Source organism: Ruditapes philippinarum, unplaced genomic scaffold (assembly GCF_026571515.1).
Source record: "Ruditapes philippinarum isolate M1 unplaced genomic scaffold, ASM2657151v2 ctg5662_1_1_1_1, whole genome shotgun sequence".
Lineage (NCBI taxonomy): Eukaryota > Metazoa > Mollusca > Bivalvia > Venerida > Veneridae > Ruditapes > Ruditapes philippinarum.
In genome coordinates, this window is record NW_026853410.1 from 38,572 (window position 1) to 58,227 (window position 19,656).

Consider the following 19,656-nt stretch of genomic DNA (forward strand, 5'->3'; position numbering starts at 1 on the left):
AAGTTTTAAATATATCTTCGTAAAATGACGATGCAGGAGAAAAGTATAATGCACAGTATTTTACACAAAGTAACTTGCTGTACGGATTTCAAAAGCTATATAAATAGAGATGGACAGCCTTCTAATCATAAAAGTCTATTCATTTGTCATAAATTCGATTTAAAAAAGGGTATGTTAGGTCTTTACCAGTAGTACTTCGGTGAATACTTACGTCTTTTTTCACAATATAATGTACATTCTGAAAGGAAATGGTATTTATCTTCGAGCTTGCTACATAGCATTTTCTTTCGTTCCTTGGAATTTTCTTTGGTTTATACAAACTCCATGTTTCGATTGTAGCTACATAGTAGTAGCCTAAACGCTAAAAAAATTCTTATGCTATTCTAAATTTCTGAAAGTTAATTTGTTCAAGATAAGGGTAAATGTGCGAAATCTTTTGATGAATTGCGCAGAGATTCTGTCCAGTTTTGTATGTAGTTATCTCTGGTGTAATTGTTAATTCTGAATTAGCCTAGCATTTATAATTTGTTTTTTGCTTCATATTAAAGATCATTATATTGTTATTTTGTATTACAAATGTTGCTTCGATTGCAATATTTAAAATGGAATCATTTCAAACAGTATTAATTGTTTCCTGCCTTATTCTCAATTATACACGAAGCTATTTTGAGATTGTCGCTTTACTCCGAATAATTTTTGCAAAATTTCAAATGTATCTTTTTCCTTTTTCTTTTATAAAACCCCATACCTCATATACATAGCATAATGTGTTTTACTTGTCAAAAAGACAACTTAGTTTATGTGGAACTTAGATATTAAGGATTTTTTTGCATATAAGAGTTAAGTTTATAAATTGCTTTTAGTGCTTGTCCCGAAAATGCCGTGAATAATTGAGAAAATGACTCCCTTACAATTAAATCAATTCTTAAATACGTGAATTGATTTACTTTTTAAAAAAAAATAACATTATTTTGTTTTATTTACGTTTATATTAAGTTACGACTTGTCGCAATTAGTTTTGAAAATAAAATATACGACTTGATTTTGGCACACTTCCGATAAAAAAAATAAATTTGGTTTGGTATTTTGTCCCTTTAATCTAATCTAATATTAAAATTATCATTCAGGTTTAATTAGTTGTTTTTAGAAATATCTCGCAATTCCCACTTGTAATGATTGTCAGATACAACTATTTTTATAGAGTCTAGATTCAACATTTGCAATGTTGAAAACCTAATCAAGTGTGATAAAGAGACAACTAGCTGTAAAGTGACCAATGGAGACTATACATGTCCATGCAAAGCTGGATTTTTCCCAACACATAGCCCATACCAATGTGGAGGTACTTTGTAACTGTTTTGATTTTTAAGAACTGAGAGACATACTTAATTATTGTTGCAATTTATAATTAAACTTTGAGATACTATATGTTTATTATCTTTTGAAAATAGTAGTATCAATCAAAATTTTTAATTTTTAAACGTTCTATTTTACATTCAGTATAATTATGAGATTACTGCATTTTGTACCTTAGTTGCTACTAAAGGCAGTATCAAATTTCCTTTAGAAATTTGTATATTTAACTGTTTTAGATATTGATGAATGCGTTAACCAAACGTGTAACAATGGAGGAAAATGTAAAAATACTTTTGGTAACTGGACATGTTCTTGTTTATCTGGATTTGAATCTACTTATCATGGAAAGAATAATATCACCTGTGACGGTAAGCTAAAATATTACTTGTTATTCTAAAATACCTTACGATTAACGGTTCATGTTTTAAGACTATGTACACATTTCAATACCCTCATTTTAGTGATATGATATTTTTATTTTAGTGGTGTATTCAATCTTTTGTTTATAATATAAAGGTACATTTTTCCACAATCATTTACATCATTTTTATTCTCTCCCCTTCTAATTATTTACTATTCCATTAATGATCTTCATATCCTTAACGCTTTCATGTGCTATGCATTGTTTTGCTATGTATTTAAATGTGTGATAATATTTTACTATGCCACGGAATATTTTATCTTAACCACAATTGAAATACGAGATTTCTTTAACATTTTCTTTTTTGATAAAAATGTTGTTTAACATTGATATTCATATTTCTTTGTATATTTTATTATTTGCAATGTTATCGAATTGCACGTAAACAACATGAGCGCATTTATACATTTATTCATATGACTATGTGATGTTTTAAATGCAACAGATAAATCAACAGTCTAATCTCTGTAAGGAAATATTACAAATATATCTTTTTTTGTTCTAGAATGCCTAAAGTATGATTACGATAAGTAGTTAACTTTGTTGTCTCTAGTAAATTCGGTTTAGTGGGAAATAGATAGATTTAGGTGATAGGAATGAGAAATCACAAAAGGGAAATCTTTTTTGAAAAAAAGATGTAAAATTGTATTTAATTTGCAGTTTCTTGAATTGTTTGAATGAAATTTTGGTACACTCTTGAAAATCGCTTAATCATAAGTTATCAACATTTTTGTCTCTAGTACATTCGTTTTAGTACGAAATAAAACATATTTATATGACTGGTATTTGAAATCACAAAGTAAAAAATCTTTCGTGAAAGAAAGATAAAAAAAACAGACCGCCAACGAATTTACCTCGACTGCAAACTTTCATCTGCTACACACATTTACATCATTTTTCAATCCGTTTTCTACTTACTTCAGATATAGATGAATGTATTAGACATGACATTTACTCTTGTCACGGAGAGAAAAATTCTTCGCTATGCAGTAATACTGTTGGAAACTGGGATTGTTTGTGCAAAAATGGATTCGTAGCTAGAAATATAACTGAGACAGTAAGAAGGTGCGAAGGTAAATGACAAAATGTATTTTTAATTATTTATATTATACATTTGTATTCATAAATGAATGATGTAAAATTTTCAGCCAATTTTCAAAAATGACGTTTCCATAAAAATAACCGTACCAATAAAAAGGAAACTTATAACAATTAAGGTAATATACAATCGATATCAACGTTGATTATTTTGTTGTTTGAACAGAAATATAAAATATGTCGTGGTTTTGCACTTTTACAGCGAATTATAAAACGGTAGAATTTTCATGGGATACACGTCAAAACCGTGCAATTAATCTTGTTACTAGACTTTGATCAAATTATTAAAGATAACATACAATTTTGATGTTAACAGACAAGTTTGTTATATGCAGTGAAGAAATATCAAGCTGATTTTTCAATATCCTACAGATATTGATGAGTGTGAAAATGATTCGTACTACTGTAATGGAACATGTAGCAACAGCGTGGGGAATTGGACGTGTACGTGTCCGAAAGGCTATACAGTTCAACCGAACCAAAATGGAAGCCGTGTATTCTGCATAGGTATTTGCAATATATCAAGCTTTACCTTATATTTCATTATACGAAGTAGAAAAATGAAATTTCATTTTTTAAACATTTAGTTGCAGCAGACATTTTTATGTCTTTCATTACTCGTTGAAAGATAAAATATATTTTGAAATATGTTTGAAAGAGGATATATTGTTGGGGTGATAGTACTGTCAGAACTCAATATGTCATAATTAAAAAAATATACTCAACATTTAGAATGCAATACAACACGGGCATTGTGACTGGCTATTAGTTTTTAATGTTTTAAAAGAATGTGTCAACAACAACAGGACACGTAATCTTTACAAGTGTGCATAACATGTGCTGTAACAATTCTTTCTTAGCATATTTATTTTAAACTCAGTGCATTACCTACTATCCCCAAGGAACTATCAGGACCACACTTAGCTTGTAGCATTTCTCATATTTGCCTTTTTCTAATTATCATAATGAATTATTTTAGATGTTGATGAATGCGAGGTCAAAAAGTTTTGTTCAGAACATGGAAAGTGTGTAAATACACAAGGCAGCTTTGAATGTAACTGTTATGATGGGTTCGAGCTAAATGTTACAAACAAAAAATGCATAGGTATAAGACATTCCGATATTTTGGTTGTAAAATTGTATTGCAAATTTTTTTTTGAAACATTTTCTTGAATTGTTTGAATTTACTTTGGGTACACTCTTACAGAGATCATAGTTATAAGTTGTCAACAGTTTTGTCTCAAGTACATTCGTTTTTAGTAAGAAATAAAATATGTTTATGCGACTGGTATTAGAAATCACAAAGGCGAATATTTTCGAGAAAGAAAAATCCAAGAGAAGCAGACCACCTACGAATTTACTTCATGCAAATTTTAATCTACTACATATTCTTACATTCCTTTCTTTTTTAAATCAGTTTTTCTACACACAATTACTTCAGATATCAACGAATGTCAAAGACATGAAATTTACTCTTGTCACGGGCAGAAAAATTCTTCGCTCTGCAGTAATACTGTTGGAACCTGGGATTGTTTGTGTACGGAAGGATTTGTAGCTAGAAATATCACAGACACAGTTAGAAGTTGCGACGGTAAATGATCCGATGCATCTTATTTATATTATACTCATAAATGAATGATGGTATATGTTAAGCAAACAAAACTTAAGAATACTTTTTAATTATTTTTTGTTTAAATCATATATGAATATCTTTAAAAAGTATAAATCTATATCTTGTGAAATATTTTTTTTTTTCAACAGTAAAATTATAATGGTTCCATTGTTATATGATTGATTCCCCAAAAAGAGGTTACAAAGAATGTCTCTGTTATTTACTACATATGAATAATGTATGTAAACATAATAATTTGTTTCGGATCAAAATGTTATTTTGCTATTTTAAGTATGGTTTAATCCCTCTAGCCATGACTTTGTGCATGTGCCACTCTCTTTAAGGTAATTTATTGCCATTTCTATTTCATACAAACAATTTGGAAGTATTATATTTTAAAATGAAATACATCAGATATTTAGCTTTATACACTTTAAGTTTTTAATTGGAACTTCAGAGGCTGAATGCTTGTGGTCATTTACCTCAAGTTATTGCCAACACAGTTGCGAGTTTTAAAATTGTAAACTACTTTACTTTTGTTCATTGTATGAGACTTGCCATATGTCCGATCTATTTGGGCTCTCAATAACAGAAGGCTACAGCAATATAGAGCTATTTATAGAAAGAAGTATGAGTTTTTATATGATGTAGGTCACTACCGTGCTATTTATCTTTTGAAAAGAATTCGATTTCATTGGTCAAATTGCATTATAAGAAATACATCTATTTGTATGCAGTGAAGAAATATCAAGCTGATTTAACAATTTCCTACAGATATTGATGAGTGTAAACATGGTTCGTACTACTGTAATGGTAGCTGTAGCAACAGTGTGGGGAATTGGGCATGTACGTGCCCAAAAGGCTATACAGTTCATCGGAACCAAAATGGAAGCCGTGTATCCTGCATAGGTATTTGCATGATATCAAACTTTACCTTATATTTCAATATATGCTAATGAATACAAGGACAACATAGAAGTACCGAAATGATCTTTGATTGTACAGTTGCAGGCTACATTTTATATGTCTTTCATTATTTTTTTAAAGATGTAAGCGATGTTTCCGTTTGTACTCACAATAACAGAAGGATACACGATATTCAGCGATTTATAGAAAATTGTATGAGTTTTTAATTGGATGTACGTCACTTTCGAGCTATTGATCCTATAAAATAGACTACGGTACATTGTTAAAGACTATTGCATGTTAGCAAACAAGTTTATGTGTATGCAGTGAAGAAATATCAAGATGATTTTACAATTTTATCCAGATATTGATGAGTGTAAAAATGATTCGTACTACTGTAATGGAACCTGTAGCAACAGCGTGGGGGATTGGACATGCACGTGTTCGAAAGGCTTTACAGTTAAACGGAACCAAAACGGAAGCCGTGTCTTCTGCATAGGTATTTGCATGATATCAAACATTATCTTATATTTCAATATATGCTAATGAATACAAGGACAATATAGAATTTTGACAATCCGATTCATTGGCTGCTAAATTGTTTTGCACTCTTATATAAATTCTTTAAACGTTTGAATTAAAATAAGGATATCAACTAATATTAAGCTGCTGTTATCAGTAAAATATATGTCATTAATTTGTGTAAATCAAATACAATGAATTCAAAGTATTTAAATGAATAAGCCAACAGAAAGTACGTAAATACAAAGAGAAATGTTTGGTTTTGATAAAGCATAAATCGCGTAAAACTTCTGAAAGCGCAAACCGAATCTTATGTAAGTAATGATTGATTTGTTTTAAATCATATATTCATGTTTGTTAGAATATTTTTGAAATACGACCGATCCCGTTGAAGTGTGCCTATAACAAGTTTTTTTCAATCTGCTCTTTCTGTTGCATGCAAGATTCTGTTTTTGTATGGTCTAAAAAACACAGAAACTCGAGGATGATATAGCGTACATAGGTCTTAAGCCTGTGTATAAGAGGTAAGAGTTGCCTTGCAAACTAGTTGGCAAAATAACAATTAAAGTATACTGTTTTACGTTTAAACTAGATATTGACGAATGCGAGAAACCAAGTATCTGTGGAAATGGTGGAATGTGCAATAACACAAAAGGAACCTATATATGTACCTGTCCAAAAAGTGGATATGTTCAAAATAAGTATAAGAATGAGTCATGTGAAGGTATACAATTACTGTTTGTTTTTCAATAAATTGAATGTTGTTTTTTGTCGTTTAATTTAGTTTTTGTGTTTCTGAAAACTTCAGGTATAATAGTTTTCTTGTTTAAGTTGCATTATTATCCATTTTATGGTAATATTGTCTGTCTAAACTTACAAAATAATTTTTTCAAAGTATACTAGGTGAAAACATTTTAAGGAAATAACCATAATATGTAAGTGCTCTGCACTAAACTTAATATTGTATTTTTTACATTAGACATTAATGAATGCACAAACAAATCGTATCACTGTGGTGGAAAGTGTAATAACACACTTGGAAGCTGGACATGTGAATGTGAAGAAGGATACTCTAAAGAATCAAATAATGAAACAAAAATTGTCATTAAATGCGAAGGTAAATCAGTCATTGTTTTTATCTTTAACTAATATTTTTATCATTGATGTTTTTCTCGGAATTAATATTTGTAGTAATAAGGCGTGTCTAGGCCTGGTGGTAAATGCGATGGCATTTCACAAAGAGACATTTGGCAATGATCGTGTTCTTTTTCGAGTCCAGTACTGATTAGATTCGGGGAGATGGCTCTGAAACGATATTATACAGTACAATAAACTTTCGTTAACTACAATCAGGCTAATTATCCCTTTAGCCATACTTAGGATGTTTACCGTCGTTTCGAATTGTCTTATTTATCGGTATGTTAAAATCTATTTCACTCAATTAGGTTTGTAAACACGTAACTTTAAAAACTAAAGAAAATTAACTTACTAAATAGCAGAATTTTGACCGTATCTAAACTATTAAGAAAAAGAAAATGTGTCATCTCTTTGTAAATAATTATTTTTAGATTTAAACGAATGCGACAAAGGCGCAAAGTGTGAAGAGGGTGTATGTATAAATCTAGATGGCTCTTGGAGTTGTGACTGTTCGGACGGTAAGCAACCAGAGCGCATTAATTCCACTACGACTGTGTGTCGAGGTAAGTCATTTCATTTCAAAGCAACATTGAATAAAATAGAAAAATAAAAAAAGTTTATGTCTTTCAACACATATGATTTCACAAATTGAAGAATGCATTTACTTTATACATTTTACCGTACAAAACGAATAATGATATAGTCAATATGATAGAATTAGCATATCTTAAGAAAAAGTTAATAAAAATGTACATTTCAGTTGTTATCAAAATGACTTTTGGTTCCAAAAGATTGACAAATTGTGTCAACTCACATTAGCTATCACTTTTTCACTTTATCATTGCAAATAGTTACACTGACACAGTTCAGTATAGTTGTATTAAATGAAGGGGATTTACCTCGCAGATAAAATATAATATTTCAAATTTCTTAAATAACAAGATTTTCTCTCACTTCACACTTAAAAGTGCAAATTTGTGTCGATAAGAAACAAAAATCATACCCTGACCAAAAGAAACACGAAGAAAAAAGTACACACATTTAAAAATGTTTGGTCCCTTTTTTTGTTCCGTTCTCTCATTGAAAATGAATACTCTTTGGAGAAAAGACAGCCAAAATTGAACTAAATTAGATTAACAAGTAACAAATTAAGTAACACATCTTTAAGCAAATAAGTAGTTTAATATTGAATAATTAGTGCACCCCTACAGGAAATTGTACGGAATGCCTTTGGGGACATGCCAATTTGCTTATTAGCCAACTGCTTCATTGCATATTTGCTAATTGCTGATTTGCGTATTTGCCAATTTGATCATTTGTTAAATTGTTTATTTGTTAAAGATAAATTGCAGATTTGCTTATATGCCAAGTTAACACCGTTTTTGCTTTAATGCATGCATGCAAAATATTATTGTTTAATCGATATGCGGTCCGCATAGAAATTATGAATAAACTTTTGTTCTGTACTGTTTTATAATGTGAGGAAAAAACTATGTCATCAGGTCAAATCTAAGGAAAAGCTTGTTTACACATTGGAAATTTATCTATGTATCTTCTTGAAACTAAAGTTAAATCTAGGTTGTGTTGTGTCTAAAACTATGCCACATTAACATTTTCTTTGAAAAGCAGACAATTTATATCAGGTGAGCGATGTATGACAAAACTAGACTTCTAGTTTCAGAGCTTAACATTTGCCCCTACATGTACGTAAAATATACTGAAGAGAAAATCGTTCTTTGTACTATAATCATTCAGCGGTCATAACTCAATTTCGGGAGATAAGAAAAGTAACTGGTCTGCTATCGTCAGGCGACACGTCCGACTCACAGAGTTCATGTTTGATTTCACATAACAAGTCTGTGTAGACTTTGTTGCAAGCTCATGAACCTATATCATGCTATTATGTTGATAAAATGTTGTGGCAATTTTCATCTTAAGTAAAGGTAGAAAGAAATATGGATTTCGAAGAAATAAATTCAATTGCAAAAGGTACTTGTTATTTAATTAAGTTGAATTTCAGTTTTAGCTCCTATATTCCTAGAATAGGGATACTATTCTACTAGGCATTGGTTTTCTTTGCTGATACCTTACTACAACTTTGTATAAACATTGGCCATCATGCATACAAAGTACATGAAGAGGTTGTGAAGAGGTTGTGCCCATAAAACTGAAGGTCAAGGCCACCAATGTGGCTTTGGTCATTTTTGGTTATTTTTAAGGTTAACGGTTTTCGGAAGCCTTTGTTTTTCTGTCATATCTCTGTTACTTCTGCTCATATTTAACTAATGTAATTTCACATAAATGTTATGCAGCGTGCATACAAAGTATATTTAGATGCTTTTTACATTATACCCTGGTCACCAAGGTCATGTTATTTTAAGGGACAAGCTTTGTTTTGTTTTTTGGTCAGATGTTATGTGAATACTGACTAAAAACCGATGGACCATTATAATATTAGTAGTGGCACAATGTTTCAATAAGATAAGACTAATCAAGTGTTTATTATGGCATCAATCTCTGACTCAAGCTTCATAAAGATCTATACCTTTAAACACATAATTAGACATTCTCAATGACATGTCAGCATCAATTGTAGATAGCAAATAAGAAATTCAGCAGTTGGAAAAAAGCAAATTTGCAAATAAGCAAATCAGCAATTAGCAAATAAGCAATGCAGCAATTGGCTAATCAGCAAATCGGCATGTCCCTTTCCGGCATTGCATAAAAATTGATGTTCATTTGAATATGACAATTATTGCAGGTGGATATCAGTATATTATGTCGACAGGAATATCAGTTCCGGTATCAAAAGGTGTTAAGGAGAGCGAGATCAGCATTTACATGAAGGCACAGGTGCGTCAATGAGTATTTTTTCTTTCATTGTTATCTCTATATGAAATTTCCTGTGCATCGAGAGTTAAAATGATAAATATATGAATACATCACAGCAAATATCTTTATTAAAAACGTAGCAAATCAAACCTATACTGTATTTCGCGTATAAGCCTGATTTTGTTTTACAGATAGAAACAATATATGCAGCAAAGTTTCAAAATCAACATGTTCGTGTATATATAATATCAGTAATAAGTGTTGGTAGTGGAAAGAGGCAAAAAAGGTAGGCATGTTTACTTAATTTTGCCGTTTTCGTAATTGTTAATCTGTACATTGTTAGACGTTTTGTTTCGACTTTTTTATATATATATATTGAGATGAGGTTACTTCAAATCTTAAGACTTTTTATTGTATCGAATAGATTTTGCTAGTTATGGAAAAATATTTATATGAGTTCAATTATTTTGAATTCAATAAATACATAAATAGTGTCAAACGTAGATATAGAATTAAGTCTATTATATGTATTTTTCATTTAAGTTTAACATGTTTAAAGCAGATAGCACTTGTCCTACATATTTAATGACTTCATTTACATTTATTTTACTCCTTTCATTTGCATAGTTGGTGCTTGGCCAATATATATTTATGATCATTTACATACCTTTTGACTAAATTCATTTGTATTTTCATTTGACAAGATGATGCTAAGTCAAAGTATGGAATAAGTTTATGTACTCATTCTTTACACTTTAGTTTAAAAGAGTGCAATTGGTACAGATATGATTTTGGTTTTATTTGATGTATATTTTATTTTTGACGACGTGGTTCTTCGCCTATATATGAGATGAGATTAATTCACCATTTTTGATAATTTTTATAAAAAAATATGTATCGTTAGACCTGGTTATTTACATCGAATCCTAATTCAACACGTGCATGTTCATGCGCACATTTGCATGGTATTATTACAATACTGTTTCAATGGCCTATCTCATTTTATCTCAATTTATTAACAGACAGGCTTCGGAGAACTATGAGATTAATTTCGTCCTGCATTCCAATCAATCAATCCCCCATGAAAAAATAAGTCAAGCATGGACAGAATATATTAAACAAAATTGTTCTCAAAACGGATGTCCAGCGCCAAAAAGTGTGCGAGAATTGCCTGTGGTCATTGCACACAAAATAAACATAGCAGAAGGTTCGTAATATTTAAGATTTTTTTTTTCATTTTCGAGAATAAAAATTAAAATATACAATATTTTCAATATGGTTATGAATTATTTTTTGCTGGTTCTTGACAAGTCAAGTTTTTCATTTAAATCACAATGGTTTGTCTTAAAAATAAATGTATGCTTATTTTTTCCCTTTACAATGGTAGATCCGTATATATTGCAACTAATGCAAGTGTTTTCTCAGCTCAGCCAAAGGAAATAAGTCAATTGCGGTGTCTATTTAAATAAAACATTTTAATAGACCTCAGATCCCTATGTTAACGTTAGGTTAGAGATCATGAATTGCCTAGCGACAAATAAAAACTTCAAAAAGCATCACAATCTCTACGTGTACATGAAAGACCGAACAAAAGACAAGCTTAATGTCGACAGCTGGTTAATTGCAAATCGGTACGAGCAAAAAAATCACAACTTTGAAGTTGCATGTGTAAGAAACATACGTAAATATTCAAGACAACCAATTACGATGTAATGAATGAATGTGGGAGCAGTCAGCACATGAATCATAACTCAAGGGAATTATGTGATCTGAATTCCAGAGCCAAAGACTTTGACATACACATTTGGAAACAAAACAATAAAAAACGTTTACTAAATCCTTTGCAGATATTGATCAATGTAGCTTATTGTGTAATTTATAAAGCAATCAATGTTATAATTCTAGCATCACTTATGCTTTACACACATCAACTTATGATATAAAGCAGGAAATTTTTGCATCTTATAGATCAATCAGCTGCCCTTTGTAGTCTTGATAAGTTTAACCTTTGTAACCCGGACACCTCGACTTGTAACTTTGTGAATGGAAGCGCAAACTGTGACTGTAAAAAAGGTTATACAAATAATGGAACACAGTCGAATTTAACTTGTGAAGGTACGTTCCTTATTTCTCAAACTCGTCAGTTATTGTTTGAATGGGGTATTTGTACAAATCACTTTGTACAGCCCGGCTTGTTTCGTTCGCGATTGTTTAGCTGTAATATGCTTGATGAAGGTAAAAAATAAAATATTTTTTTATCACACAGCAGTCCAAGTGTAATATCTATTTTGACAATGTTTAGCCCATATTTCTACTTTGAAACATATTTGGAATTAACTTGTACTGAACATAAAATAATGTAAAGGCATTATTTTGAATTACCTATGGAACTGAACAAACCAAAGTTAACAACTATCAAAGCTGACAAAGAAATGTCCCTTTTTGATAGTTTTGATAGTGATTTGATTATTAAAGTAAAGTATTTACTTATAACGACCATGCTTTCAAAATTAGCACCAATGCTTGATACTCCCCGGAAATTGACTCAAGAGAGGTGCAAAAAAAAACTTTGAGCATGCACCTTTATTATCACAACTGGATAAAAATTAACATTATTTAGACAAACAGCATGAATATGTTTATCAGATTGAATGGTGATTAAAGAAATGAAAAACAATAAAGGTGCTCAGTACATTATGAAGCACATTTTAAGCCTTGACTTGAATAGAAATCAAGATGATGTTTTCATTATTTACATTTACACATGCTTAAACTAGTGAATTGCCATTTGATTTGTTATACGGATATTTTATATAATAGTTATGATTAAATTAGTATATAAAAACTATGCTAAAAAGGTTTCAATATGCTATCGAAAGATAAATGTATATATAATAATAAAATCGTATATTTCAGTAAAAAAAGAGGTTTGTAAACAAAATCCTTGTGAAAATAGTGCTACATGTCGAATGACTCAAGATAATAAGGATTTTGAGTGTGTGTAAGTTTATAGTGTCTATGTTAATATTGTCGTAGTATTAATGATATTTTCTTCTTAACCAAGTAATCGTAGATTTGTGCCTTCTTACAAGATCAAAAACTATTTCCACATTTGTCGACGAAAGAGTGAGACATGGGTTCGAATTACTTTTGCATTACTTTCATTTTAATTTCGCTGTAATAGATATATGTTAATATATAAGTCAAAACTATTGCTTTGAAAAATATATATTAGTTTTTCAAAAGTTATTTCCATCTTAAATTTTTAAAAGTATAACTTTAAATATGACTTAATGCATTAAATAAACAAGCAACTATATAATATGCTGTAAAGTATTAAAATGAATTTCAAATCATGTTTAAATTTTCTTTGCACAAACGCTCGCAATTACAGTTTACTACAGTGTAAGATATTTTTACATAATTAGGGAAATATACTTAATTTTGCTGAATGTATCATCTTTTTACGTCAGAAAATATGTATATTCTAGATGCCGTGATAGGTGGACAGGGAAATATTGTGAGAATGCCCACATTTCTAAAACTGGTATGAAACGTTTTTGCTATTTGTGACCATATGCTACAAAAATATGTTGTTTGTATTGATAAAACGCATGCCTCAAGACCCAATGATTATTCAATACATTTGAAATAAGATATGTTTGTACAAGTCCACTACCTACACCACACTGTTCATTATACAAATCTGTTACATAACGTATTTAGGTATTTCTTAAGTTATGGCTATAACACAGTTCTTGCATATTAATATATATTATGCCAGTCCTAGTTTTGTACTTTTTTGATATTAATACTTTACGGACAATATGGGCCCATTCCATGTCTCAATTGTTTCAACGTCAGATTATTTCTTTTTTCATAGTGTACTGTTGGTTTTCACTTTTAATATCGTCTCAGTTTGTCCGTCTGTCCTTCCGTCAAAAAACTTGTCCAGATTACACTCGAGTACTTGTCGATTTTCTTCTTTAAAGGATTTTTATTTTTAAGTGTTTCCTTACTACTCCTCATATACTACAAATGCAATTTCTTTGACACTTTTAAGGATTGAATTGAAGCTCAATATCTTGTGCATGTTACACGTGTTTTGTTTTCTTTGAGAGGGTCCCAAGTTGAATAAGAAAGATAATTTTAAGTGTGATGCCAGCTACACAGAATTTTGTCTGGACTCCTTGGAAACTGCAAGTGCGATTTCATTCAAAATGAACAGGAATAATCAGTGCCAATTCAAGTTGGCGTTTTGTGCTTGTAATCTGTATTTCCCGATTTAATGATTCTGGTACAATTATGACCCATTAATTAAAGTTTGTTTAAATGAAACAATGAAACAACACAATAGATTGGTAACTCAATTACCTGCGCATATAACAACGGTTTTCTGCTTGAATGAATATTTGCTGGGTTTTGCCTTTGAATAAAACATGTGTTGATAAAATTTGTCCGGACTTCTCCTCTTGTACTAGTTATTCAATTTCAATAACACTTTTAAATTACATAATTGATCGATATCTCTATTTCTTGCGCATATTGCACGGGTTTTCTGCTTTAATGATTTTGCCGAGTGTTTGCCCTTGAAAGATTTGTTTTGTGCTATGCAAATAAGCTTGAGGTGACATAATTATGTGGTCACTGATTGCTCTTGTTAATTTTATTACCCGGCAGTTTTTCCTATAAAAAGCTATCTTTGATTACCACACATTCGATACATGTTTTGTTTTATTTAAACATATACACCAACTTATATGAAATTATGGGGAAATTATCAATATTTCTTCTTGCGTTATGAAAATTTGGAATTCACAGACTGAGAGCTTTTTTTCTTTATTTACAAAACTAGATTTACAAAAATATATATATATTATTATTCTCATCTTCAAGAAATATGCGAATTCAAAATATGTGTTAATGTTTCACTCAACTCCAGGAATGTCTTCAATGAATACAATATTGTGTTTATTTATTTTCTTAGATGAAACAACGATTCTTATTGCAACAGCGAGCAGTCTTGGTGCAGTTGTTATTATATTGACATTGACAGTAATGATAGTCTGCAGGTATTTACACATATTGTCACAAACATATTTCTGATAACATTATGAAAATTGTTTTTCTGTACATTTTTGTGAGCCTTTGTGATCATTGTTTCTCATTATTTTATTGTTGAAAACTGAAAACCGGATTAAGCGGTGTTTTGCATTATTCATTATTGTAATCCAATCCACTATGTTTTACTGTATGTTTTCACTGCTCTAAATGGCTCTGTTATGTCGTAGTTTCATAAGTCGATCACTTTATCTTGTTTGGTTAATCGTCAAAAATACAGAAATGCGGAACCCTCAACAATACATTAAAGGGAGAATTAGAAATGTTGCGGTATCGATCAACATATGTTTTCAAACAACGTTTTTATGGAAACTACAATGTGAACTACAATGTAAAAGAATTTTACAAATAAACATTGATTAAACCTATTTTTGTGGTTTAGATCCAGATCAAAGAAGGTCAAAGAAGCAGAAAAAATGTCTCTAAAACATATGGACGGCTCCCTTTTTAGAAATCGATACATTGATGACGACGACGGTGATGGATCATTTTATAGCCGCAGGTCATTGTCTTTTTTTAATAATTTGATACCGTAAAATTGAACAGACTTTAGCCTGAGGAACAATTCCGTATGGGATAAGGACTATTTCTTTAAATTATAGTATCAGCTGTTCTAAACTTTTAAGTGTGAAGTTATACATTGTCTAACTATTGTATGGTTTGATAAATGCATAAGACCAGTTAAATATTCAAACTTATTGTTTGCAGCGCCACATACATCTCATCGTTATTGAAATTAGGAATTGTAAAGTTAAATGCTACAGATATTGTTGCGAGAAAGACACCATAATGAGAAATTAATATGCACTAAAACAGACTATTGCATACTGACCTAGCATGCTCCTTGTTATTTAAAACATTTACTTTTATTTTGTTACATTTTTTTGCAGGCTTTCTAATTCATCTCTACCTTATGGACACCAAAATAGAGTGAGTGGGATTGGAAACCAGAAAGACCTTTCCCCAAACCAATACCAACTGCCTAGAATTAATCTCTATAGTTCAATGCCAAACCTAGCAGACAACGGTATGAACTTCAACCGTTTTGATGACCAAAGACATTCTGGTGACGAGATAAGGCGTATAGGTAGCTACAATCAAGATTTAAATCGAAGTTATGACATTGACCTTAGAGCATCACGGAACAGTTGGAACGGCAGAAGATCGCCTCCACCAGATTATGGAAGACCCAGGTCCCCAAAGCCAGATTATCTAGGAAGTAAACATCAAGGATTTAGTGACAGCGGAGTGGTAAGTGATATTCTGTTTTCCTTCTGTTTCATCCGTCAATGCAATTGTTTTCAAAATATTATATTCGATAAAAATGAGAATAAATTAAATACATTCATGTTTGAATTACATCATTTGCTCAAATTAAGTAAATCGTTTCTACATTTTAAATCATATTTTCGATAATTGTATCAGTAAAACCTATAAAAAAAATACAAATTTGCAGTACAGCATAGAAGCAAGTTATGCAATGTAACTTCAAACCAGAATCGATTTACACCTATTTTTATGTAAAATATTGACAGATTATGATAATGGGGCATAGCAGTGTTTCTTAAAAAGGTGTTTTGCACTTCAATGTATATAAATGATCTTAGACTTAATCATTTAATGCTTAACCTGGCGCCGCCGCCAGAATAACTATTAACACGGAACACAAGCTCTTTTCTTCCGTAAAAACAATCAGCATAATTATTTGAATAAATGTACATGATGAAACAAATGATCAGAACTTAAATGTTCATCCAACATAAAATATTAATTCTAAATTCTATCAATATTACAATTTCAAACAATAAATGACCGAATCTAAGGATGTGTGTGTCTATGTTATTCCACGTGTTAACGAAGTGTACAAGTTCACGACAAAAAATTAGCCTTTCGTATGCCCGGTTTAAATAATTATTTAACGTGCAATTATATGACGATATAATTGTATTTGGATGTGTGGCGTAAAAGGAAACCCGTATTCAGATACAGGACATATATTTAACACAAAAACGTTCAAAATAAACATTTTTCAATACAATGCGTAGAGTTAACACTTTGACATTCTGATCATTTTGCGGGGAATGGTTTGGCGGATAATGACCTGAGATTTTCAAGGTTTGGAGTCTATTTGGACATAAGGTTAAGGTTGGGAATTTTAAGTTATGTGCCAATCATAGTGTCTAAGCGCTTTACCCTGACCGCCTGAATGCCACTGTTATGTATCACATCTACCTAGGTTCACACGTCCCAACGCATTTTGCATTGTAGTGATTGACTGAATTAAACAAATCCCTGTCCGCCAACCGACCTTAGTGTCTTGCCCCGATGCATTACTATTATCTTTTTAATTGTTTTCATTCCATATATCAGAAATATGCATTAAGTTTAGAGTACTAAGGACCAATTAAATAAGAACACACGTTTGTTATGATTTCAGAGAAATGACAACAACAGTAAAAGAAACGAGTATAGCGGCCAAGAGAATAGAGAACTGCACTACCTTTATCAGCAAAGACAGAGTACCAATTTCTAAAAGCAAATTTTCCTATTTCTGAAGTTCCAACTGCTACTGCGCTCCAATGGATAATATGCAAATCCTTTGTGTGAATTTGCAGATTGTCTTCGTTTTTATTTGACATAAATCAATGACTGAAATTTAAATAGTCAAATTGAAGATCAAGTGTTATTAAAGGTTAAATGGTTCGGATATGTTGCCTGCTTTTAAATTTGTCTTTTGATGTCTTATCTGTGATACGCAGGCTTCATAACCTCTGATCCCCTCTCTAAATTCCATTTTATTTAGTTCCGCCCATTGTTTTCTCGTTTAGGGCACACGCTTTTTATTACTTGGGGACCATACGCCTCTTTTCATGGAATGGCACGGAAGTGTCACATTGAAGGTTCCATGATAACCGCCGTATGAACACATCTACGGATGTTTCTAAATTTAAAACTTTACTATTTCACGTTTAAATGTTGAATTCTGCTTAAGCGAGTGCTAGGGGGCGTGGACGGTAACTTGCACTTTCCAGTACCGTCCATGAACAGGCTCAATCAAACCGAGCCTGCAACATTTTCAATTTTGCCATGTTGGGCTTTCTTTAGGGATTCTGTATTTATCTTTTTTAAAAAAATGATAAAAAAATTAAAAAAATATAATGACTAAAAATGTCACTCCCTTTACCTATTACAGTTTTACGAACATTAAAGCGATTCGTTACCCGCGGTGGTCATACTAACTGAATGTGACCATCTACTTAAGTGTTGCTAACAAATCAAACAGGATAGAGATCTTCTATCATGCAATATTTTTCAATAGCGCGAGGTAATGCTATTTGAGTTGTTTACAAAATCAATAGCTAATACAAAATTATGTTTGTGTGGGGTTTTTTTTGTTTTTGTTTTTTTCTTTTTTTTGGGGGGGGGGTTGGGTTTTTTGTTGTTTATTTTTTTTGTCAAATAAAATGTATATTTCATTATGTTCATAACGTTCACGTGAAGTTAACTCCGTCTGTAAAGTCAATATACACGTGCGCACCATAAATGAAATTCTCCAGTTACATACAAAAGCGGAACGTAAGATATGACTTAGATTGCAGAATGTAAATGAGACTAACAATAAGATGAAAGAATAGAAAATTGCCTTTTGCTGTTGTTAATATTGTACAAGAATCTCTAAAGATTGCCAATGCTACAAAGACATTTTATAATCAAATTCTATCAAGAGTGAAATATAAAAGAACCTTCGGTGCATGGTCCTCTCCGGCTGAGGGTCGAAAAATTCAGTAGGTAACCATGTATCAAATCGAATGTATTATATGTAAAACACGTGATTAAATATGAAAAGAAAGACAAGTAGAATTTGACACGAATATTTTAACTTTGAAGAATACTTCCTAGAGTGCTGAACAAGGTTTGGTCGTATTGAATCAAGCTTACCGTATGTAGTTATTTTTATCAGAAAAAGCTTATAAAATCTAGGACATTATAATCTGTGCTTTGATGCAAACTTTTGTTTTGTATTTTTGTCAAGTTTCTGAAACTGATGTATTTGTTTTATTTTTATTATTATTATTATTATTATTATTATTATTATTATTATTATTATTATTATTATTATGTTTTGTGGTTGCCTCCAAATAAGGTATTATTTCAGGTAAAAAACGATGAAATGTATAATTTCTAATTGGTGCAAATTCTAAATTTAATCATTATAAAAGCTTATCGCTATATTGTTTAGTTGAAGTTTTATTGTTTTTAATAGTTTCTTATGTATTTATGTTAATTTGTTAAATCTTAGCCAGATTAAATTTGATAAAATATAATCAGAATTTTTAGATTAATTTAGATACTGGTAGCCATCAGGTGCATGTGGCTATGTTGAGCATAATGTTTTTAAGATAAACAATGTATTTGCTGGTATGACTTAATGGCCAACAAAGAAAGGAAATTACATAGAAAAAGTTCATTCATATTTCTTAAAATTTGTTTATAGAAATTTAGAAATATTGTAATTTACTGTCATACACATACTTTAAGTATGTTCTTCTTTAATATAACTTAAAACATGTATGTGTTACTGAAGATTTCACGTTCTCCAAAGTCATGCACAAGTCATGACTACAAACATGCATATAATTTTCAATATTTT

The 19,656-nt window shown here is 30.8% G+C and overlaps 1 protein-coding gene across 1 annotated transcript; it reads left to right on the forward strand.

The window, feature by feature from the left end:
• Positions 1-24: 24 nt before the first annotated feature.
• LOC132736796 (neurogenic locus Notch protein-like) lies at positions 25-18,393 on the forward strand. Its single transcript, XM_060724011.1, has 22 exons — positions 25-43; positions 1,202-1,342; positions 1,593-1,724; positions 2,701-2,850; positions 3,248-3,382; positions 3,855-3,980; positions 4,317-4,466; positions 5,262-5,396; positions 5,758-5,892; positions 6,508-6,639; positions 6,895-7,032; positions 7,484-7,615; positions 9,814-9,905; positions 10,076-10,170; positions 10,907-11,091; positions 11,853-11,999; positions 12,801-12,885; positions 13,376-13,431; positions 14,872-14,956; positions 15,388-15,507; positions 15,896-16,256; positions 17,443-18,393. Exons 1-22 carry the CDS (start codon positions 25-27, stop codon positions 17,536-17,538), a joined length of 2,847 nt encoding a protein of 948 aa, XP_060579994.1. The 3' UTR covers positions 17,539-18,393.
• Positions 18,394-19,656: the final 1,263 nt, after the last annotated feature.

What these genes read in the sequence shown, in the direction of transcription:
- LOC132736796 (XM_060724011.1), top strand. An exon ending in CAAAATAAACATAGCAGAAG is followed by an intron (nt 11,092 to 11,852) that starts GTTCGTAATATT and finishes TGCATCTTATAG; the next exon opens with ATCAATCAGCTGCCCTTTGT. An exon ending in GTCGAATTTAACTTGTGAAG is followed by an intron (nt 12,000 to 12,800) that starts GTACGTTCCTTA and finishes CGTATATTTCAG; the next exon opens with TAAAAAAAGAGGTTTGTAAA.